Source organism: Microcaecilia unicolor, chromosome 4, assembly GCF_901765095.1.
Source record: "Microcaecilia unicolor chromosome 4, aMicUni1.1, whole genome shotgun sequence".
Lineage (NCBI taxonomy): Eukaryota > Metazoa > Chordata > Amphibia > Gymnophiona > Siphonopidae > Microcaecilia > Microcaecilia unicolor.
Window position 1 is genome coordinate 28102240 of NC_044034.1, and position 24137 is coordinate 28126376.

Below are 24137 nucleotides of genomic sequence, written 5' to 3' on the forward strand. Positions count from 1 at the left end.
GATAATTGAAGTGCTACCTTATTATAAGCCAAGATAAAAAAGGCGACAGCGAAAGCTAGAAAGATGCTTGGGTGCATAGGGCGAGGAATGGCCAGTAGGAAAAAGGAGGTGATGATGACCCTGTATAAGACTCTGGTGAGACCTCATTTAGAATATTATGTATAACTAGTAAAACAGGCCTGTTTCTGACACAAATGAAACAGGCGCTAGCAAGGTTTTCCTCAGAGTGTGTATGTTTGAGAGAGAGAGAGAGAGAGAGAGAGTGTGCGCGTGTGTGAGAGATGGTGTGTGTGTGTGAGAGAATGAGTGAGAGAGAGAGAGACAGAGTGTGTGTGTGTTTGTATGTGAGACAGAGTGTATGTGTGTGTGTGTGAGTGTGTGAGACAGAAAGAGAGAGTGAGTGTATGTGAGAGACAGAATAAGTGTGTGTGTGTGTGTGGGGCTCCGAGTTCCATGACCCCCTCCTTCCCTCCCTCTCCTCCGAGTTCTAGGCCCCCCTTCCTCCCTCTCCTCTCTCTCCTCCCCTTCCCTCCGAGTTCCATGCCCCCCTCCCTCTCCTCCCCAGCGTGTTCCATGCCCCCTTTCCTCGGAGTGTGTATGTTTGAGAGAGAGAGAGAGTGTGTGGGTGAGAGACGGAGTGTGTGTGAGAGACGCAAGTGTGTGTGAGAGACACAAGTGTATGTGAGATGCGAGTGTGTGTGAGAGATGCGAGTGTGTGTGTGTGTGTGAGAGTGTATGTGAGAGACACGAGTGTGTGTGAGAGACGCGAGTGTATGTGTGTGAGAGAGTGTGAGAGACAGAGTGTGAGTGTATGTGAGACAGAGTGTGTGTGTGAGAGAGTGTATGTGAGAGACAGAGTGTGTGTGTGAGAGAGTGTATGTGAGAGACAGAGTGTGTGTATGTGTGTGTGTGTGTGTGAGAGTGTATGTGAGAGACAGAGTGTGTGTGTGTGAGAGGGCTCTTATTGGTTCTCACGAGAGTCACAGTTCTCAGTCTTCACCTGCTGCACAACCCATCAGTCACATTCTGTGCCAGTCTGCAGGTACAAATTGTCTTTAATATAATATGGGTAAGACTCAGATTATGTTATTTACTCATTCAATCCAATTCTTTCTTGCTGGAAATACCTTTGTTCAGAAAATCAAATTAGGCCATTGTCAGAAAATCAAATTATTAGGTGTGATTGACAACACTATCAACAGGGCCGGTCTTAGGCCGAGGCGACTGCGTAGGGCCCCGCGCTTAGGGGGGCCCCGCGTGGCACGCCTCAGTCAGCCTCTTCCCAGGGCCAGTCCGACACGGACGTAAACAAGCAAGGTAAGCATGGCACGGCGTCACCACACCATGCTTACCAGCACCCTACCCGCCCTCTTCTTCTCCCCCCAACCAAGGAAAGATAATTTTTCTTTTAAATTTACCCTCCGTCGCCGGAATCCAGCACAGCAGCGTCACTGAAAGCGCTCCTCCCCTCCCGAGTTCCCCCGACGTCTCTAGCAGAACAGAAGCTCTTCCTGATTCGTTCATTCTCATTGTCCCGCCCTCAGAGAATGAACGAATCAGGAAGAGCTTCTGTTCTGCTAGAGACGTCGGGGGAACTCGGGAGGGGAGAAGCGCTTTCAGTGACGCTGCTGTGCTGGATTCTGGCGACGGAGGGTAAATTTAAAAGAAAAATTATCCTTCCTTGGTTGGGGGGGGAGAAGAGGATGGCAGGAGAGGGCAGGGGGGACAGGAGGGTCGCTGGACATGGGTGGATGGCAGGGGAGGGCGGTTTCTGGACAGGATGGCAGGGGCGGGCAGGGAGAACAGGAGGGTCGCTGGACATGGGTGGATGGCAGGGGAGGGGGGTTTCTGGGCATAGGTGGATGGCAGGGGAGGGCAGAGGGGACAGGAGGGTCGCTGGACATGAGTGGATGGCAGGGGAGGGGCGTTTCTGGACATAGGTGGATGGCAGGGGAGGATAGAGGGGACAGGGGGGGTTTCTGCACATAGGTGGATGGCAGGGGGGACAGGAGGGTCGCTGGACATGGGTGGATGGCAGGGGAGGGGGGTTTCTGGACATAGGTGGATGGCAGGGAGGACAGGAGGGTCGCTGGACATAGGTGGATGGCAGGGGAGGGGGTTTCTGGACATAGGTGGATGGCAGGGAGGACAGGAGGGTCACTGGACATGGGTGGATGGCAGGGGAGGGGGGTTTCTGGACATAGGTGGATGGCAGGGGAGGGGGGTTTCTGGACATAGGTGGATGGCAGGGGAGGGTAGAGGGGACGGGGGGGGGGGGTTTCTGCACATAGGTGGATGGCAGGGGACGGCAGGGGGGACAGGAGGGTCGGTAGACATGGGTGGATGGCAGGGGAGGGGGTTTCTGGACATAGGTGGATGGCAGTTTGGACAGGAAGGTCGCTGGACATGGGTGGATGGCAGAGGAGGGGGTTTCTGGACATAGGTGGATGGCAGGGGAGGGCAGGGAGGACAGGAGGGTCGCTGGACATGGGTGGATGGCAGGGGAGGGGGGTTTCTGGACATAGGTGGATGGCAGGGGGGACAGGAGGGTCGCTGGACATGGGTGGATGGAGGAGAGAGAAGAAATGCTGGACATGGATGGAGGCGAAGGAAGAGTGAGGAAGGAGATGAGGTGAGGGAAAAGGAAGAGAGGAGAAAAAGTGCACATGGATATAGAAAATAGGCAGAAGCTGGATCCACTGGACAGTCAAAGTCTGCAGAGGACCCAGCTTTTACTTACGGATGTAGGGCATTGCCCCATGTAAGCCGCATTGAGCCTGCCATGAGTGGGAAAGTGCGGGGTACAAATGTAACAAAAAAAAAAAAAAGAAAAAGAAAGGCGGAAAGTAAAGAAATAAATGGAAAGGAAGCCCTAGAAACGGAGTTAAGAGGACAGATAGCAACACTACTACTACTACTACTACTATTTAGCATTTCTATAGCGCTACAAGGCATACGCAGCGCTGCACAAACATAGAAGAAAGACAGTCCCTGCTCAAAGAGCTTACAATCTAATAGACAAAAAATAAAGTAAGCAAATCAAATCAATTAATGTGAACGGGAAGGAAGAGAGGAGGGTAGGTGGAGGCGAGTGGTTACAAGTGGTTACGAATCAAAAGCAATGTTAAATAGGTGGCCTTTCAGTCTAGATTTAAAGGTGGCCAAGGATGGGGCAAGACGTAGGGGCTCAGGAAGTTTATTCCAGGCGCAGGGTGCAGCGAGACAGAAGGCGCGAAGTCTGGAGTTGGCAGTAGTGGAGAAGGGAACAGATAAGAAGGATTTATCCATGGAGCGGAGTGCATGGGAAGGGGTGTAGGGAAGGACGAGTGTGGAGAGATACTGGGGAGCAGCAGAGTGAATACATTTATAGGTTAGTAGAAGAAGTTTGAACAGGATGCGAAAACGGATAGGGAGCCAGTGAAGGGTCTTGAGGAGAGGGGTAGTATGAGTAAAGCGACCCTGGCGGAAGATGAGACGGGCAGCAGAGTTTTGAACCGACTGGAGAGGGGAGAGGTGACTAAGTGGGAGGCCAGCAAGAAGCAGATTGCAGTAGTCTAAACGAGAGGTGACAAGGGTGTGGATGAGGGTTTTGGTAGAGTGCTCGGAAAGAAAGGGGCGGATTTTACGGATGTTGTAAAGAAAGAAACGACAGGTCTTGGCGGTCTGCTGGATATGAGCAGAGAAGGAGAGAGAAGAGTCAAAGATGACCCCAAGGTTTCGAGCTGAGGAGACAGGGAGAATGAGTGCGCCATCAACAGAAATAGAAAACGGGGGGAGCAAGGAGGTGGGTTTGGGGGGGAAAATGAGAAGCTTGGTTTTGGTCATATTTAATTTCAGGTGGCGTTGAGACATCCAGGCAGCAATGTCAGACAAGCACGCTGAAACTTTGGTTTGGATGCAAGGTGAGATATCAGGGGTAGAAAGGTAGATTTGGGAGTCATCAGCATAGAGATGGTAGGAAAAGCCATGGGATGAGATTAATGAACCAAGGGAAGAAGTGTAGATAGAAAAGAGGAGGGGACCAAGAACAGAACCCTGAGGTACGCCGACAGGCAGAGGAATAGAAGTAGAAGAGGATCCACCAGAGTGAACACTAAAGGTGCGGCACAATCGGATACTGAGCCAGCATGATCAGAAAAACAAAGTCACCAGACAACAAAGGTAGAAAAAAACTATTTTATTCAGGATTTAATTGGAATGTGTCAGTTTTTGGAAATGTGCATCTGTGATATTTTTAATGTAAGTTTCAATTTTTGTAGTATTGCTGCATGCTGATTCTGACTTCTTGAGGTTACTTTCCAGTTCAGTATTTTGCCATCATGTGTTTTTCAGGTGTGATCAAGGAAGGTGCAGTATTCTGCTAGCTTATAGTTTGCAGTCATTTTTGGGTTTTTTTTCACTAGGTTGTGCACTGGTGTTTTAGAGCCCGGTGTAATTACAGTTGGCTTTCCACGCCACGCATAAGGTTGTAGCTCGTCCTGTCCTTGGAATTAGTGCTGTTTATGGTTTCATGATAGCATTTTGCTTATTATTTCAATCAGTTTTTTTGTACAAGTTTAGCGTCATTTGTCTTTATTTGAAATTTCATAAATAAAAAAATTTTCTAAAAATGGAATAATCTTATCAATGGGGTGGGGCTAGGGTGGGGGCGGAGCCAGGATGGGGCCCCACCAAATTGGTCTGCATAGGGCCCTGCACTTGCTAAGACCGGCCCTATCAATGCAAGAACAGATACATATTAAAAGGGTTTTTTTTTTCAAAATTATGAATGATTAGATGTTTGAAGCATCTTTTGACTGATTATAACTTTAGAATGGTATTTCATGGTTAGCCCATAGGCGTTTCTAAATGCTCCTTGAAATCTTTGCCAATAGCACAGAATGCTACTGCATGGTTGATTACCGGACATTTGAGAAGAGAACATATTACTCCTCTTTTGACTTGTTCCGGCTGCGCTCATTTGGCTATGCTATTCTCTGAACGCAGAAAAAGGTTAGACAGGAATTAGAGAAAAAATGTTGTTTATTACTCACCAGCACAGGATCAGATATCAGTAGCAAGTTGTGGAAAAATAGCAGCAAACTTACAAAATCTAACATTAGTACCTTTGGTAATTATAAAAAGTCAGGCTAATTATATAAATAACAGTTGAAAAGAGAAAAAGGAGGAAGGAAAGTTTATTCCTCACTATCATACAAAGGTCACACAGCAGAAAGGAAGAAAGAACGAATGAAAGATTTTTAGCTGTAAAGAATTAGTTCTTATGGGGGGGGGGGGGGGGGGGGAATACACCCCCCTTGGATAAAAGCCCGGCTGCACTGTTGATAGTATTGGATTTTACTACTAGTGTTTAAAGTTCTGATTAACAAAATTTTAGTAGTACCATCTACATTGCATTTACATCAACCTTCGCGATCTTTACAATCGGCAGCTTCAATTTGTTGGATGTGCCATCTTCAGATGGTATGTCTTGAAGAGAATGGGACATCTATATTTTACGCTGCAGGACCTAAAATATGGAATGATTTACCATCAAAAATCTGCTCCAAGAGACTTGAAAGAATTTAAAGTTGCATTAAAGATTTTTTTTTGTTTAGTCATGTCTTCAATCTGAGCATATAAATGTGATAAAGTGACTGCAAGATGTTTTAAAATCACAATGATATCTGGATTTTCTCTTTTTTTATTTTGAGTTTATATGTTTTGTTTTATACGTTTCAAACTGTGTAGGTTGATTTATAGTCCGCCTACAACTAAACAGAATGCAGAAATCTAGCTGCCAAGTCTTACATTGTATGCCTCCTAAAAGTCTGTTTTTAGGTAAATCAGTAAGAGCAAAAAACCTTTTTTCCCCACAATCAATTGTGCTGAGAGCAGAAAAATGATTGATTTTCACAACTTTAGGGAGCAACAACTTAAGGGCAAGTTGGAAAACACATTAAGACTCCTATCTATAAAACTATCAGATGACCAGGGACTGATGCAGTGCTGTAGATATAAAGAAAGTGATTGCAACATTCTGGAGGATATATCATTGCCCTGTCTGTGTTCATGTTGCTGGATGGAGGCTTGACATTTTAAGTAGTTGCAGTTTTAAGGCATTAAAATGCTCTTTGGAACCTAGGTAGAAAGATTTTAAAAAGTGGAGGCCCCTGGAAAAAAAAACCCACACCAAATGTTGTATCTTTTATACAAAGAAAAGCTGATTTTGTGCATGCTCCCAGCTGGAAGACTTACTAGAAGAAAATCAGTAGAAAAATAAATAGTATAAAATTTTAGTAAGGCTCTCTCCTAGGTTTTTATTAATCAAATTTGAAAACACTACCTCAGAACATGAGAACTGCCCCTGTGTGTTAAGAACCAAAGGGCTCCTGGAATCAGACTAACCTTTGAAAAACTCCATCACCAGCTACTAAAATACAGGTACATTCCAATACAAAACGATTAAACATTGCTTTGCTTTACTTAACTGCTCAGAATATGCTTGACCAAAGTGACATGTATACTTAACTAGATTCTAATTTCATAGAATTTTCAGCTGCCACATTGCAAGTTCTAAGAGTGATAAAGGCCAGAAATCCTCACCCCCCCCCCCCCCCACCACCAAAAAAAAAAAAAAAAAAAAAAAAAAAAAAAAAAGAGTTCATGGAGCATAATTAAATATTCCTGAAGGCAAGTTCATTGATCCTATAAATACAGTACAACAAATACAGAAGCTTCAGATACAAACTAAGAATTTTCATGAATTCCACTGCTTGGACCAAGTTCCTCAAGCATAAAGAGATGGTAGTGTACTGATTCCTAGTGATCACAACAGATGTTGACAAAATGAGGGACAGAAGGAATGATCAAGACTAGATCATAGAAAATGGTGTAAAGGCAATGACAAGATGATTCTTTACTACATCATCAGAATTCATTCTCCTCCCCCCCAACCCAAGGCCAGTAAAATACACCAAACCACCACCACCGAACCTCAACATTCAGGTACCCAAAAACAAACAGCAAAACTGAAAAATCGATCAAATCAAATAACCTCAACAGATGACAAAATTTAAGGCAAAAAAACAAAAACAAAACAAACTTACATCAACAGAGTTTCTCAATCAGTGATCAACATCTGCATCATCAAACTGTCCTGCAACTGCTGGAGCCACGTCCACCTCCATTCCATCTGAGAGCAAAGCAAAATCCCCTTCAGTACTTCACAGTACAATACCACACAAAATGCAGAAGGGTACCTCCTTATTCTGGTACTGCAAATTCACAAACTGCCTAAACACGTATTTTTATTTCATATCACATATCCAGTATCTCATCTAATAAAAAATGAAAAAGGATAACACACAAAAATGAATGAAATTTTATATTCACTCAAAAGCAATCTATACGTGCTTCAAGACCAAGTTAGAGAACTACGTTAAGTACAAATTATTCTCTTCCTACAGTAGCCCCATAAAGATATATACATTACCTTCAAATTCTCTCACCGACGGTTCTGCCCGGACTCCAGCCATGGTTCGCTGGTTGCCTACAGAGTTGGCCAGCATGCCTTCTAATCTTTCCAGCGTAGCCTGACCTTCTGAAGTTAAATGTAACAATCCTTCTTCATAAGTGTAAAATGTGGAAATGTCTCCTTGTGCTCGTTCTGCAGAGAAAAAAAACAAGGAGACATTTCCTTCCAGATTTAGAACAGCTCCACACTAGGTGCCTCAGACTCCTTTTGAAAATGGTTATGTATTTATAATGGTCTTATGGTACCAAAACATCTTAAATACATACTTTTCAAGCTTCTATATTTTAATTTTGCCCCTCACCCAAGTGAACTATTCAGATAAACAACTGGCACAGTACAGCCAGAGAACTATCCCATGTGTCAACCTATTTATAAAAACACTAGATAGCACAGAAGTATTCTAACGAAATAATTCTAAAACAGAAACTTGAAAATAGACCCTGACCAGACACTTCTCTTCCAAAGAAAAAGGTGATCCCTACAGCAACAAGATGCACATAATGTGTAATTTGCAAAGGTACAAACTGGCCCTAATTAAGTCATGTTATACACCAGCTGCAAATCTAATATACATTTTTTGTGCACTCAATACCAAAATATTCATAGGATGTTTCTGTAACAATGTCATTAGGAAATGCCAGTTTATGCACTTATGACTACACTGTATATAAAAATTAAATCTAGAATTGCATGGAAAGTTAAGTGCACATCTACTATAATAAAACTCACCCTCAACATTCTGAGGACACTGACGTCAGTGAAGCCAAGCTCTGACTTCCTTCAAAAGGTTCGAAGGTTCGTGGTGGTGAAGCCACCAAAATCGCTCCGGGCCCCGCCCTTGAGGGCGGAGCAATGGCAGAACAACGAAGGGGTTGGCAGGGAGGGAGGCAGGGAGGCGGGGGTGAGAAATCGCTCTGGGCCCCACCCTCGAGGGTGGAGCAATGGCAGAACAACAAAGGGGTTGGCAGGGAGGGAGGCAGGGGTGGGGTGGGAAATCGCTCCGGGCCCCGCCCTCGTGTCAAACGTCATGACGTTGGGGGCGGAGCAATGCCCTAACAACGAAGGGGTTGGTCAGGGAGGGAAGGGTGTTGGCGATGAAAACCTTGCTAGCGCCCATTTCATTTGCTCTGAAACGGGCTTCTTTTACTAGTTTAATAATAAAAACAATCTGCCAAAGTCAATTCATGCTGAAATGGCTTTAAAAACATCAGTCTATTAAAAACTTATTACCCACGAAGGCTGGGAAGTACATCAAATTTTAATAAACTAACTATATCAGGCTCGGCACTTAGAAGTGGCATGGCTTATGCATGAGGCAAGAAGAGGAAGTATAGGTGCTTCTGCTAACCCTTTATGAGGGTGTGAGCCCAGAAGTGAAATATGCAGACTACATGGGAATATCTAGCATATCTGACCACATGCGTAAGCCACTCGAGGAAAAGCAGCAAACAAACCATTCTCCTACTGCAGATTAGGTTACCAGGGGGGGGGGGGGGGCTACACTAAAGTATAAAAGGACCGCAAAGGGTTAAAGAAAAAGAAAATAAACGCACATGTGAACTCATAACATAGTACTACCATTCCCAGGGAAAGTAGAGCATTCTGTGGAGCTGCAGACCCACCTGATGCTCATGGAAGAAAACCTCCAGCCAACAGGTCAAGATAGCAAATTGAGTAGACTGAGCTTCTCTAGCACCAGGGCAATGACATCTGCAAATCAGTACCTGGTCATGAAGATATGCTGCAGAATGAATCCTTGATGCCCAATATGGCCAGGGATTTCAACATCCTTGACGACTTACCATCATGGTTGATTTGCACTCACCAGGTACTCCTGGTCCTCACTATGTGTTTTTTGAGGGTGGAGTTTGAAAATACACGTTGAGTGCACACCCCCTATACTAGTAAGGCCCTCCATCTATTCCCAGCCCCAGTTCCTACAGTCTTCTCTCCACTTTCCCTACCCCCACTGAAGTACATGAGAAATATGCATGCAGTGCCTCCTTGGTATGCAAATCTCTCTCATGCATATTCATTGTGGATATCCTGAAAACCTGACTGGCTGGGTATGCTGCAAGGGCCGCGTTGAGAACCACTGCCCTAAAGGAAAGGATGGTCAGGAGAGATATGATACAGATGCTTAAATACTTGAAATATATTAATATAGAAAGAAATCTGTTTCAGAGATAGGGATGAAGAGGAACTAGAGGACATGAATTGAGACTGCAGGGTGGTAGGAGTAACATTAGGAAATACTTTTTCATGGAGAGAGTGGTGGATGCCTGGAATTCAAAAACATGTAGGCAGAATCAAAGGAAAACTTAAAAGAAAATATTTTAAACAGGGCATAGAGGGGTGTAACCTGGTCAGTGTAGCAGGTACAACTTTGGTTGCCTTGTTGGGCAGATTGGATGGACCATACTAGTCTTATCTGCCATTGTTTATGTTACTACGTTATCAGAAACTGACCTAGCTCCATCCTAGTGCAGATCTCTCTCCTCTCCACCACCTCCATACCCAATCTCTAATGCATTCCTCTCTATTTCATTTATTAGAATTTATTTACCACCTTGTTGAAGGAATTCACTCAAGGCGGTAAGAATAGATCAAACATGAGCAATACGCAATTACAGCAGTAAAAATATTCTAATACAAAGTATGTCATGGTATACTACTTACAATGTCAACACAATACATAATAGAACATTTTAATTGATAGTGAAGGGTAAAGCAAAGATGTAACATATAGATAGGTAAGAGTAAGAAGAGCTAGACTGATTTAAAGAAAGTTGCACATGAGGTCAGAGAGATGGTTAAATATCTCAGTTAGGGTAGTAGTGGATAAACATGTCCTGCTGCAGTATGTGCAGACCGAGTCACTCCTTGTGTGTGTGAGTGAGATTAACAAGTTAGTTACTTCTTCCATTAAAGGCTTGGTTGAAGAGCTAAGTTTTCACCTGCTTCCTGAAGTAGAAACAGTCTTGTGTTAAGTGGAGCCTTTCAGGCAGTGCATTTCAGAATGTGGGGGCTACTCCGGAGAAGGCTCGCTTGAGGGTATCACATTGTGTAATGTGTTTTGGAGAAGGTGTGGTTAGTGATAGTCCTTGGGAGGACCTTAGTGTCCTTGGCGGTGTGTGGAGGATCATCCTATTCTTCAGGTACTCAGGGCCTTGAAGATCAGACAGTTTTAAATTTAGCCCTGTATTGTACTGGTAGTCAATGAAGGTTTTGCAAAAATAGTGTGATGTGGTCACGTCGCTTGCAACCTTCTATGAGTCTTGCTGCTGCATTCTGAATCAACTGGTGCAAGCCCTTTGTAGTCAGACCATTGCAGTAATCCAGTGTTGATGTTATCATGGCATGCACAACTGGGATAAGATTTACCTTCTCAATGTAAGGAGAGAAGCAACACAGCTGTCGCAAATAGCAGAAGCAACTCTTGAAGGTTGCTTGGATTTGGGGAATCAGAGTAAGTGTTGAATCTAACTGTATTCCAAGGTTCCTGACTTGTGATTTGAGGGGGCGTTCATACTTCCCAAAAGGAATTTTGATGTCAGGTATGTATCTACTTGTGTTAGGGACTCGGAGAAGCTTGGTTTTACTAGGGTTCAGGCAAAGCTTGTTGTGTTTAGCCCATTCCTGAATTGATGTTAGACAGGTAATCAGTTTATTCAAGATGTAGGTAAGTCAGGTTCAATGGGTATGAGTAGCTGCACATCATTCGCATAGATGTAGAACCGAGTGTCCATTGACCAAATCAGCTCAGCTAGTGGCTTGAGGTAGATATTGAACAGAATAAGTGACAGTATCGATCCTTGTGACCCCATAGGTCCGTGTCCATGGTGGTGATGAGTTCCTGCCAAACATTATGGATTGTTGCCTGTTTGACAGATAGGATCTGAACCAGGCAAGTACCGTTCCATTGATACCTGTTTCTGTCAGTCATGCTAGCATGATATCCCATGATCCAGAGTGTTAAAAGCAGCTGAGAAATCCTCCTAAAGGTCCCAAAAGTTTCCCAAGTGTTGACTGGGGTAAAATCACAATCACCTTCGCCCAAGACCCCTCTGATCAGAGGTTGAAGATAGCTCCTCTTTCCATATCCCTTGACTTGAGCTGAAAACAGCAACGATAGTCTCCAGTGGCCTGACAGGAGGAGTTCAACCAGGGTCCCTGCATGATTCGGATGCCAAGTTTCAGACATATGGACAACAGTGGGGTTTTTTTTTCCTTTATAGAAGTTGCCTAAAAGTTGCTAAAAAGCAAAGTATCACTAACAGGGTAGTTGGCAATTCGCCAGCATGACAATTCCATATAGGCAGTTACATATGATACAATCTTGTAACACAATTCCACACCACCATGCCGACAGTCTGATAAGTGGTTTTATTATTATGGCCTCAGCAGAGTCACATACATTACATTCAAGTCCACAGAATGTCTGTACTGAAGGCAATCCTTATAAAAAGCCAAAAGTACAGAAGACTGAATTACAGAGGAAAAGCAGGTTTTCTTCTCCTCCCCCTTTTATTTTTTAACCATGTGTATATCAAATCACCCAAGAAGCAATTAAAGCAAAAAATACCAGGGCTTATTAGAAATAGGAAGCAGAAACACTAACAGTCTAAAACAAATGCTAGACACAGCCAAGTAGTGAGGTATGCAGAAATAAGCTAGTGAAATTTAGCTTGGAAACCCCTTTTAGTGTACACAGTTTCACATATGCTTGGAAAGTAGGATTTCAAAGCTTGCCCCCACAAATTTACATTTCTGAGACCCATCCCCCACAGAGATTACCTTTACATTAGAATAAGAAATATGCTCTAGGTCCACAGATTCTGTCTAAAAATTACAATGCAAAATAGAGACAATGTAAAAAAAATAAACACAGGGATGTGAACTTTTATATTTAAAATGCACATAGGACCTTGTATACTCCACCCCCACACAGTAATAGATACAATTCAATATGAACAAAAAAAGTATTAAACAATACTTATTCCTGAAACAAAATTAAAAGAGCAGAACATAAGAATAGCCATACTGGGTCAGATCAATGGTCCATCTAGCCTAGTATCCTGCTTCCAACAGTGGCCAATCCAGGTCACAAGTACCTGGCAGAAACAAAAACTAGCTGCAATATTCCATGCTACCAATCCTAGAGCAAGCAGTGGCTTTCCACGTGTTCATCTCAATAACAGACTATGGACTTTTCCTCCAGAAACATGTCTAAACCTTTTTTAAACCCAGATACGCTAACTGCTGTTACCCCATCCTCCAGCAAGGGGTTCCATAGCTTAACTATTCTTTGAGTGAAAAGCAAAGATACATGCAGCAGTTATTCTACAAGGACAGCAGGCTTCATATTCTCATAACTGGGTGATGCTGATCCCCGTCGCCCGGTCCGGCATTTTTGCCAAAGGTAAAAAAAAAGAGCTTTGTGGAGCACAAGCCATGCTCCACCTCGCATGTGCGAGTGTCTTCCCGCCCACTGTGCGAGCGCAGTCTCCTCAATACTAAAGCAAAAAAAAATAAAGTAAAAATAACAAAGGAGACAATTCCAAGGGGAGGTGGGAGGGACTGTGAGAATATAAAGCCTGCTGTCCTCAGAGAATACCTGCTACAGGTAAGTATCTTCGCTTTCTCCGAGGACAAGCAGGCTACTATATTCTCACAAGTGAGGGATCCCTAGCATCCAGGCTCACCAAAAACAAACATACATCTCAATTTGGCTGGCAGATTGCATTTCCTTCACTTATGCCCAGCATAATATCAGAGCCATGGCTGGGTTGGTAGCCCACTTGAGGTCAGCCTCCATTGAAGAAATTTGCAAGGCTGCAACGAAGTCTTCAGTCCACACATTCACTTCATTACTGTAATGAGCTGGATACCCAACATGACAGTCAGTTGGGGAAGTCATTGTTGCAGAATCTGTTTGGGGTCTAGAATCCAACTCCACCTCTACAAGGCCCATTTTATTCTGTTCAGGCTGCACTCTCATTCAGATTGTATGCAGTTTCAGGTTAATCTGTGTAATGCCCTCGCCGTTGCAAAGCCCAATTGACCTATGGTGCATGTCCCGATGGCGACCCCCATCCTGTTGGGGATCAAAAGAGCAGTAGGGGCCTTGGGCGCACGCTTTTGACAGGAACAAGTGCGCTGGGGTTGAGCTTGAGTAGGCTGCAGAGTCAAAGAGTTGTACCTACGCATAGGATAGTAGTAGGAACGCCTCCTTGGTTTGCCAAAAGTCCTCCTAGCTGAGGAGGTTGATGCAGAAGGCGCCCCGCAGGGGAGAGAAGATATGGTATCACTGTGTTTTTTTGATTTGGTCAGCGACCTCCTCAACTCTCTCTCCAAAAAAGGTTATTCTCCCGGCAAGGGGCATCCACCAACCTCTGCTGAACAGAATGTTCCAAGTTAGAAACATGCAGCCATGAGAGTCTGCGCACTGCTATACTTTGAGCAGAGATCCTGGATGCCACATTAGAAGTGTCATAAGTGCCCCTGGCCAAGAACTTTCGATACACCTTCTGCTGCTTGACCAACTGGCAAAAAGGCACAGCATGCCCTGGAGGAAGCATCTCAACCAAGTCCAACAGCTGACGCATAAGTAGACACTCGTGAGGAGCAAGTAAGATTGTATAGAGGAAATGAGAATTGAAGCCTGGTACGTCTTTCTCCCAAAAGAATCCAGGGTTCTAGCTTCTCTGCCTGGGGGCACCAAGGCATAGTCCCTGGAACCCCTGGCTCTTTTAAGAGCGGACTCCACCACCATGGAACTGTGAAGCAACTGAGGCCTATCAAAAGCAGGCACACTGTGGAGCCAATACCAGGTATCAATTTTCAGGGACCAAAAGATGGGACTGATGAGGACTCCCCTGAGTTCCTCGTGGACAGGTGCAGTCACAGCCTTCTTAGGAGGAGATGTATAGTCCAGGACCTCGAGCATACTGGCACAGGGCTCATCCTCCACTTCCAAAGGGAATGGAATGGCATCAACCATTTCCTTTACAAAAGATAGAAATGAAAGGCTCTCCGAAGACTTTCTCCTTTCAGGTGGAGGGGAGGGTTCAGAGGGAATCCATAAGACTCATCTGAGGGAAAAATACCCGGGATCCTCCTCTGAATCCCAATGAGCTCTCATTTCAGTGTCAGACAGTATCTCTCAATGAGACTGTTGAGACAGAAACTGCCTTGGTGCCAAGGAACCATATCCTTGACAGTGGCATTGAGAAGCCGATTCCCGTCTCAACTCCAGTGAAGTTTCCTCCACCAACGTTAAGGGGATGCTGGCTTGGGTGGCAGTTGGCATCAGAGGCCACACCAAAGGCTGAGGGCCAAGCAGCCCACAGCGGGAAGCAGGGTAGGTGCAAGGACCCCCGATGCCGAAGCACACCGTTGCATAAGGCAATTCGGTAGCTCAGGGAGCAAGGCCCGGATGTGGTCGAGGGCTGACACCGGGAAAAGCTGGGATGCTGGCTGAAGCACAGGTTGCAGAACCGCTGGTGTCAACATGAGAGCTGGATCTCGGCAGCTAAAGAACACATGCATCAGCACCTCCCTGTATGGAGGGGGAGTGGTCCTCCCAGAGCTGATGCTTCTCGGGTGCCCGATGACGATGCTTCTGGCCTTTGCCCAAAGCGTGTCACCGATGAGGATCACATCGAACCCTCACGTCATCTAGGGGTTGGGTCCAACAATGGACGGTCCCGGGGGCCCTGCACAGAAAAAGGCCTTGAGGCAGGTGGAGACCCATTCGATACTTCACTGCTCCCAGTGTCTAAGGATCTAGTAGCAGCCATGCTTACAGACGCGCCCAATGCTGGTGCAAAGCTCAATGTTGATGCCAATGCCTCCAATCTCGATGCCGATGCACCAGACTTGTTTCCAAAAATCCTCTCTCATTGAGCCTCTTGAAAAAACTGGGTCCACTTCTTCACATGAAGACAGAGAATACAGTTAGCATGGCAATGGTCGGGCCAAGGCACTGCAGACACCAAGAATAGGTGTCCTTCCCCAAGACTGTCCAACTGCACTGGGTGTGGTGATTGAAGCCAATGAGAATCTTCGTGGACATAGACGGAAAATCTTCATCAGCTAAATTAAACGATGAGATGGTGCCTGAAAAAGGGCAAGGCATGACAAAAAAGGAAAGGGAAAGTTCCGACCGAAGTCAGTGCCAAAAGAAGCCAATGACAACAGAAAAACAAAACTTAAAACCAGGCAAAACAACTCTAAAGAAAATAAAGGAAAGGTGAAAAGTTCCAACAAGAGGAGCTCAATTATTAAGATGAAAAAACAGCCAGAAACACAAACAAAATAGCTCTCTAGACCAAGAGAACAACGAGCAGGCAAGAAAAACACCTTCTCCTTATGTGGAAAAAGAACCAATAAGACCACGTTTGCGCGAAAAGGCACTCGCGCATACGTGGTAGAGCACAGATCGTGCTCCACAAAGCTCTCATTTAGTTTGGTAAATATCAGACTGGGCGATGTGGATCAGCGTCACCCACTTGTGAGAATATAGAAGCCTGCTTGTACAAGAGGACTCTTCTTTGAATGAATAAAAATTCTCTTCGATTTTAGATCGGAAGAGAGTTCCACACAGGCACAACATGGTTATAGTTACTTTTATTTGATATACTACCCTTTTTCAATCAAAGCAATTTACAATCTAAAATTGATACTGGAAAGGAACACCATATATTCAATAGGAAACGTAGAGAAAAACACAATTTAAGAAGAGGAAGGAAGGAAGGATTGGGCTGCCTGGGCCCTCCTAGGGTCTATGCTCAACCAAAAACCTAATTGAAAAGGTTGTCAAAGTCAATTTACATTTAGGGAATGAGGGCTCGAGTTGGATTGCAGCTAGTAGAAGATTCCACAGGGAAGTTGATAGTAAAAAGAAGTCAAGTGTCTGGTGGTATCTCTGTACCTTATATTGTAGCAATGCCTTCTGTTATTTTGCAGGCACTAAGCAACTCACTTTCAAAAATGTTAAAATACTAAATGTCACCTCAAAAGTTAATACAAATCAGCATTAAAAAAAAAAAAAAAAAACTAATAAAGAGAGATTGTGTTTTAAAATAGCAATAAATTAAGCTGAGTCAAAACAAAGTATATTGAAAAGTGCTTCAATTAGTACTTCTGCACTAAGAAATACTAGAGCAAAATAAATAAAAAATAAATAAATAAAGCTCTTACTCACCATGTGCCTCCACATCATACTCGTCTCCTTCAAAATCATCATCGGAGTCTTCATCATCTGGGTCAGGGTGTAAAGCCTGACATTCACACATTGCTGAGAACATTGCTTCCACTGTACACAACAGGAAGAACAGATGCTTCCAGTCAGTCACTAAACAGGAATGGTGATATATGCAGAACCACTGAGCCCATGACCTGCTCTCAGGTCAAAAAATTCTTTTTTTCTACTGGAGGGAAAAAAAAAATTTTCATTTTGGCTCTATAGTGCTGACACCAGCTCAAAATTCTTTTTTTCTGCATTTTTTTGGCCAAAAGGTTATTTCAATTTTCAGACAAATAATGACCATGTGTTTTTAGTGGAAGTCGAAAATTGAAAAATTATGTCTTACCCGAATTTTCTTTCCTTTAGTCGCAGCACATGAATCCAGAGATCTGTGGGTTGTGTCCGTCTACCAGCAGGTGGAAATAGAGAGCACTGATTTGCACTGTGCATATAGAATATGATTCTGCCTGCTCACTCAGTATTTATTTGGATTTTGCTCACACCTTTTTCAGTAGTAGCTCAAGGTGAGTTAACATTCTGGTATACTGAGTATTTCTCACAATCTAATTTTGTACCTGAGGCAATGACTTGCCCAAGATCACAAGGAGCAACAGTGGGATTTGAACCTGCCACCTCTGGATGTGAAGACTGGTGCTCCAACCACTAGGCTACTCCTCCTCTCTTAACAAAGCAAGGACAGAATCCAATCTCGTTTCCAAATCAGAAAACTCCAAAGATGGCAGAGACCCCGAGTCCAACAAAGAAATCAGCCACCTGTTGTACCCACGAAACGGAAGCACAAGCAGCATAGGAGTCACAGATGGCAACCTGTAAAGACAAAGAAGACACCTCAAATGACATATTCACAGCAGAATCCAGCTTAAGGTCCAGTCCTGGAGGGCAATGCCACCTTCAACCGGCAGAGTAGTCTTCTTAGTTACAGCTGCCACCAAGGCATCCACCCTAAGCAAGCAGAGGTGGTCCAACTACTCTGAGAAATCAGATAAAGGCGAAAAACCATCGCTTTTTCTACCCGCAGGTTTGCATAAGGTGTGGACCACTGCGAGGAAATAAGTTCATGAACAGATTCATGAAGCGGAAAAACCTTAGGGGGCTTTTTAGTGCTAGCCATTTTAGAGATCGAAGTAGGCACCAAGTGAACATAAGGAACAAAGGTATTCAAAGACTGCAAGGCTTTGGAAATAAAAGAAGGCAACTCCTCCCTATGAAATACTCGCACAGCCATGGGGTCATCTGCCAACACCTGAAAGTCTGAATCCTCCAAGCCTTCTAGGTTGGTGCTGCAAGGGACGCCAAAACCCCTATCAGAAGGGGAAGGAGAACCAGGGGCATCCAAATCCCCTTCAGACTCAGATCTCCAACACCCCTGCTTTGACGCAGGGGCCACTAAATCTGTAGAAACAGGATCATCATGACCACCAGGGTCAGTGAATGGTGCCTGGCTGTCACTCCCAGAAGCAGCTTGCTTTAATAAGAAAGTATGGTGAATTAAGTAAAACAAACTCAGAGGAGAAAGGAAAAGTACGTCCCTCACACAGAGGAGCTACCCGGAGCTTCCCTCCCGTCACTGGAGCAACCCATGGAAGCAGGAAGAGCAGAAGACACTGAACACCATGAGTCCGCTATAATCGCACCCGGCGCAAACAAAATAGCTACCGTGTCTTCAGAGCAAGAGGAGGAGCATGCCTCCCACATGCGGGAAACCCCAGCCTCAACTTTGCTACCGGAGCCATACAAGGCCTCGGGGCCCAAACACCCCGCAGAGAACAGACACAACTGTTCACTGCTTCCCACAGCAGGAGTAGCACTTGACTAATTCTGCAGCCATAACCAGACAGCTAAAAATGCCAGGCGCGCTTTGTTTTCATGTCTTTTTTTTTTTTGTTTTAAAGCAGGAAGGCAAAGTAAGAGCAACTCACTTCAGAAGCAGAAAGGTAGGAAGGGTCTCTCACAGACAGGAACAAGGCTGTAGCAAGCTCACTGTCCCCAAACAGCCACAGCTCTAAACAAAGTGCAATTTATTTATTTTTTTTAAGTAGAGGCAGATCTGTGAGGAAGGAAGGGCTGGCAGAAAAGAATGCAGGGAGTACAGGGTAGGGAGGGACATGGGGTGACCAGGTGTACCCCTGAAGCTGGAGTCTAGAACACTCGAATTAGCCAAGCCAGAATAGGAGCCACCATAGATGAAGACAGGAGCCTGTAAAACATCTGTCCGCCTTTGGAGATACAGAATACCAAGTGGCTAGGCAGCATCACATCCTAAATGCACAGTGCAAATCAAAGCTGCTGGTAGATGGACACAACCCATAGGTCTCTGGATTCAACTGCTGCTGACACTAAGGAACTGTGCTTGGTCCTGTTTGTCTCCATCCCTCTCCTCCCAGACCCCCACGAGTGCCTGCCTCCCTCATCTGTTGGCCCCCCTAAGCCTATCTTACAATCCCTGGTGATCTAGGGGTGTAGCTGGGGAAGGCGTGATCTCCAGCTTCTCCTGCCCATTTCGGGTCTGCTCTCAATGTCTGCTGTGACTGGGACATTGCTCCTGCCCTGACTACACTACTAGACCACCAGAAATTGTAAGGTAGTCCTGAAGGTAGGGGGCTGGGGTTTTTTTTTTTTTTTTTGGTACTCTGATTTCAAGTAATGCAGTTATGATCTTGCTAAATAAGGAGTGCTAAATAGCATGTGCCACTTAAGTGTTTTTAATCCCAAATTCGCAGATTTAAATTCCTGCCAAAATTTTGTACACAACAGAGAAACTAATTCTTAAGGAGCTTATGACGTCAGCCGTCACTCCAAGTGAAGTGCAAAGTCAGTGAGGGTGGAGTGCAGGTGAAATCATGATTTACACGTGCATTATATAACATATATAAGTGATCATGCATAAAGCATGCACTAATGTTCACAACTGTTTTTATGCAGGCTCAATGCCTGCATCTTCAAGCTAGGTGCAATTTCTACAGGATTTGGGCTAGTACAGGGGTAGGCAACTCCGGTCCTCGAGAACCGCAGGCAGGTCAGGTTTTCAGGATATCCACAATGAATATGCAGGAGAGAGATTTGCATACCATGGAGGCAGTGCTTGCAGATGTGTCTCCTACATATTCATTGTGCATATCCTGAAAACCTGACCGGTCTGCGGCTCTCGAGGACCGAGTTGCCTACCCCTGGGCTAGTATTTTATACAGACTTAAGTGTCTGTGTGTCTCTACTAAATAGGTGCCTTTTTCTTTTATTAACCTAGGTGCCCTGTTATAACATTACCCCCTCTTCTTGCTATGCATCACGGAATGTTAACCATTCTCAGGACTTAAACTGTTCACATAAAGTATCAATACACTTTGGTGGATTTTTTTTTTTTTTTTTAAAGATAAGAGGCTCACTGACTCCCCTAAGTAACTTCACTTGAGGTAGAGGGGGGTAACATTTAAAAATGAAAAAATAATGGAACCAACGTAGCAAACTTGCAAATGGCTAGTCTAACACAACTATAAATAAAAAATACTTGCTTCCCAATGAAATAACCCAAAAAAATGCAAAGCTGTACGCAAAGAACATGTGTTAGCATGGGAGAGCATGGCGGAAGCTTGAACACACTGGTCTGCACTATCAGCAGCTATATTTTGTGCACACACACACAAAAAAAAAAAATAATATAAGCACTTGTGTGAACACACTGGAATGTGATTTTGCATATAAAACATCACTGTATTGTTATATCTGCAGTGAGCACTTTACTATTTGTTCTGCCATGCTGCCTTGTCAGCTCTTCAATCCTTTTTTCTTTTTTTAATTGGCTCCATCCTTTCAATGATACCAGAAAAAAAGGTTTATGTCCAGTCAAGAGTAAAGATTCCATGCCTATTTCTTTAACACTGACTATAGAAGAACAAGCTAAAAAAATTTAATTTACACTCCTCAGATCAGACATTAAAAACCCTGCAGTCAGCTTTTAGGTCTTCTGAGCACTTCTTTCCTTCTGGGCTTAGTAACTAATAACTTCATTACCATGAGATTTAAATGCACGGTGTGCCAATATCACAAGTGTTTTGCTTGTGCACAAAACACTTTTTAACATTTGGTGGTGGGAGTAGCACAGAATAGTGTGTGTAGAAACCATTGCACAAAGCCTCCCACACTTAACTGCATTAGCCCCAATAACTATCAAAGTGATGAATTCACTGTAAAGCGACTAAGGAAGGACAAAAATATCTACACCATCACATTTCATTTCAGATACAGACTAATAATATGCATTACACCACTTTTTATCTATTTTGGTAAAATAGTCTCTGGAATTAATCACTTACAGGCTGATCTATCACTTGGCACAAATCTGATTTCAGTGATTGGTTCATCATCATCATCATCATCATAATCACCACCACCATTTTCATCTTCCATCATATTGGATTCTTGGGCTTTCTCTGATTTTAAATAACCAGAAGAGAAATTACATTTGTTAAGCATTCAAATACTATCCAAAATGTATCATGTGCTTAACATTACTAAGCAGGGTTGGCTCCCTGGCCTTGCAGTATTTGCCTAATGAAGGTTCAGTTCTACATTGCCTTTGCAATACATGTGCATAGGATTTTGGCCCCACAAAACAGACCTGGTGCAACATGGATGAAACTCAGTACTTAAAGCAGCAGCAAGAAAGGCAGTTAGCTTAGTGGGGTTTAAAAAAGATCTGGACAGCTTCCTAAAGGAAAAAAGTCCATAGATCATTATTAAATTGACTTGGGGAAAATCCACTGCTTATTTCTAGGATAAAATAACAAACAAAATACACAGAGTGTATAAATGACAATGCGGTAGTCTTAAATCCTGTTTGGACTAAGGTGAAAGGGAGTCTCATACAGAATCTATCTGTTGATAGTAATAATGTTATCACTCAATAGGTGAAATTATTACATATATTCATGTCATAATCATTGACTCCACCTCCACCAACCTTTTAATAATAACACAAAGCAACTTGCTCTGTTCTCTTTGTAGCTCTGTTCTCTTTGTATTAGATCTCAGTAGATATGTACTTGTCAAAAAGCAACACACTGCACTTATCTTAGGCGAAAAGGTGCCCTCTTAAATCCCCTAGGATTTCTAGGATAAGCAGCATAAAATGTATTGAACTTTTTCGGGATCTTGCCAGGTACTAGTGACCTGGATTGGCCACTGTTAGAAACAGGATGCTAGGCTTGATGGACCTTTAGTCTGTCCCAGTGTGGCAATACTTATGTACTTATGACTAGGAGGCCAGGGAAGGTTCGAGACTTAACAGGGGGTGAAAGGAGATGGAAAGTTGACAAGTGAAATATAGGTGAAGGACTGAAGAGTGAAAGGGTGAAGTTGGAATGGGCAGACAGAAGAGAGAGAAACAGGACATAGGAAATATATCAGAGGTGGATGAAGTAAGAAAACAGAAGAAACTGGAGATAGGAGAAAAGGATAGCACCTACTGAAAAGAGCAGAAGACAGATGGGAAAGCAGAAAAAGACTGGGATTAACATGCTCGGAAAAATAAAATGCCAAGGTAGGAAAAAAGGGAAAATTAGGTTCTTACCTTGGTAATTTTCTTTCCTTTAGTCATAGCAGATGAAGCCATTACGTATGGGTTATGTCCATCAACCAGCAGGGGAGATAGAGAGCACTCAAACTTTCACAGTGCCCTCTTGGCCAGCTAGCTCCACTGCCTCTTCAGTATTTGAAGCTTCCAAAGCAGTATGGCAAACCGCAATGGGAATAACATGAACTTTCCTCACAGCGAACGATGGCCCCTTAAACAAGGGCATGAACTCAAAAAGGGAGGGAATGACCTCGTCCTCCTGGAGGGAATAAACTCGTCCTCCACTTTGTATAAATGGAGGGAATACTTGCATCCTCCAGGAGGGAATAAACTCATCCTCCCAAAACATGAACTGGAGGGAATGAACTCATCCTCCTATAACTGTAACAAGAATCCTGAAGACTGTTTTCCGACTCCCCAAGGAAGGACTATAACTTCAGGAAACAAGAACAGCACCTGAAATCAGAATCACTGCAATACAGACAATCATACAGGGAGGGCTCATGGCTTCATCTGCTATGACTAAAGGAAAGAAAATTACCAAGGTAAGAACCTAATTTTCCCTTCCTTGTCATCAAGCAGATGAAGCCATTACTTATGGGATGTAACAAAGCAATCTCTAAATAGGGTGGGAACAAGCCACACCACGCGCCAGCACCTGTGCTCCAAAACACGCATCCCTCCTGGCAGCCACATCCAGCCTGTAATGTCGGGTGAAAGAGAGCTTAGAAGCCCATGTTGCAGCACTGCAAATCTCCTGAAGAGATAGTGCTCCAGTTTCCGCCCAGGAAGAGGAAATCGCTCTTGTGGAGTGTGCCTTAAAGGCTGCAGGCGGAGCCCAGCCAGACAGCAGATATGCTGAAAAGATAGCTTCTTTGAGCCAACGGGCAACAGTGGCTTTAGATGCTGAAGACCCTCTGCGAGGACCTGCAAACAGCACAAAAAGATGATCAGAGGTCCTGAAAGAATTTGTAATTCGCAGATACTGCAACAGAGTCCTGCGCACATCCAAAAGGTGCAACTGCCCAAATGAATCTGGAAACTCCTCCTCAACAAAGGAGGGAAGAAAAACAGGCTGGTTTAGGTGAAACGCTGAAACCACCTTAGGCATGAAGGAAGGCACGGTCCAAACCGTGACCCCTGACTCTGAGAATTGCAGAAAAGGGTCTCTACAGGACAGCGCCTGGAGCTCTGACACCCGCCTCGCCAAGGTAATGGCCACTAAAAAGACGACCTTCAGTGTCAAATCTTTCTCTAAAGCACGCCGAAGCGGTTCAAAGGGAGCCCCCTGAAGGGCCTTCAATACTAACCCCAGGTTCCAAGCTGGACAAGGTGCCCGCACGGGAGGACGGAGCCGAAGCACCCCTCTAAGAAACTATGCCACATCTGGATGAGCAGCTAAGGACACGCCTTCAACCTTGCCACGCAGGGAGGCCAATGCTGCCACTTGCACCCGCAGGGAATTATAGGCCAAGCCTTTGTGTACACCATCCTGCAAAAAGTCCAGAATTGGCGAGACAGGAGCCCACAACGGAGAAAGCGCTCTTGAAACACACCAGACTTCAAACTGGCGCCAAATCCTGGCATAAGCCACGGAAGTGGAGCGCTTACGGGCCCGCAGGAGAGTGGAAATTACCTTATTTGAGTAGCCTTTGTCTCTCAATTGTGCCCTCTCAATCGCCAAGCCATAAGACCAAAACGGCAGGCGTCCTCCATGGACACCGGACCCTGTTACAACAGGTGCGGAACCAGAGGTAACGGAAAAGGAGCCACCAACAGCA

General features: G+C 44.4%; 1 protein-coding gene across 3 annotated transcripts in view; it reads right to left on the reverse strand.

The window, feature by feature from the left end:
* CLNS1A (chloride nucleotide-sensitive channel 1A) overlaps positions 1 to 24137 on the reverse strand; it is a 59619-nt gene that overhangs the window by 17426 nt on the left and 18056 nt on the right. Inside the window, exons 3-6 of one of the 3 annotated variants that reach the window (XM_030200076.1) lie at positions 21098 to 21214; positions 16725 to 16835; positions 7475 to 7648; positions 7089 to 7174 (exon numbers count right to left, since the gene is read on the reverse strand). In XM_030200076.1, the coding sequence (XP_030055936.1) occupies positions 7107 to 7174; positions 7475 to 7648; positions 16725 to 16835; positions 21098 to 21214 (470 nt within the window). In that variant the 3' untranslated portion in view covers positions 7089 to 7106. The remainder of the gene's footprint in view (positions 1 to 7088; positions 7175 to 7474; positions 7649 to 16724; positions 16836 to 21097; positions 21215 to 24137) is intronic. The other 2 variants (XM_030200078.1, XM_030200077.1) reach the window with 2 other exon arrangements.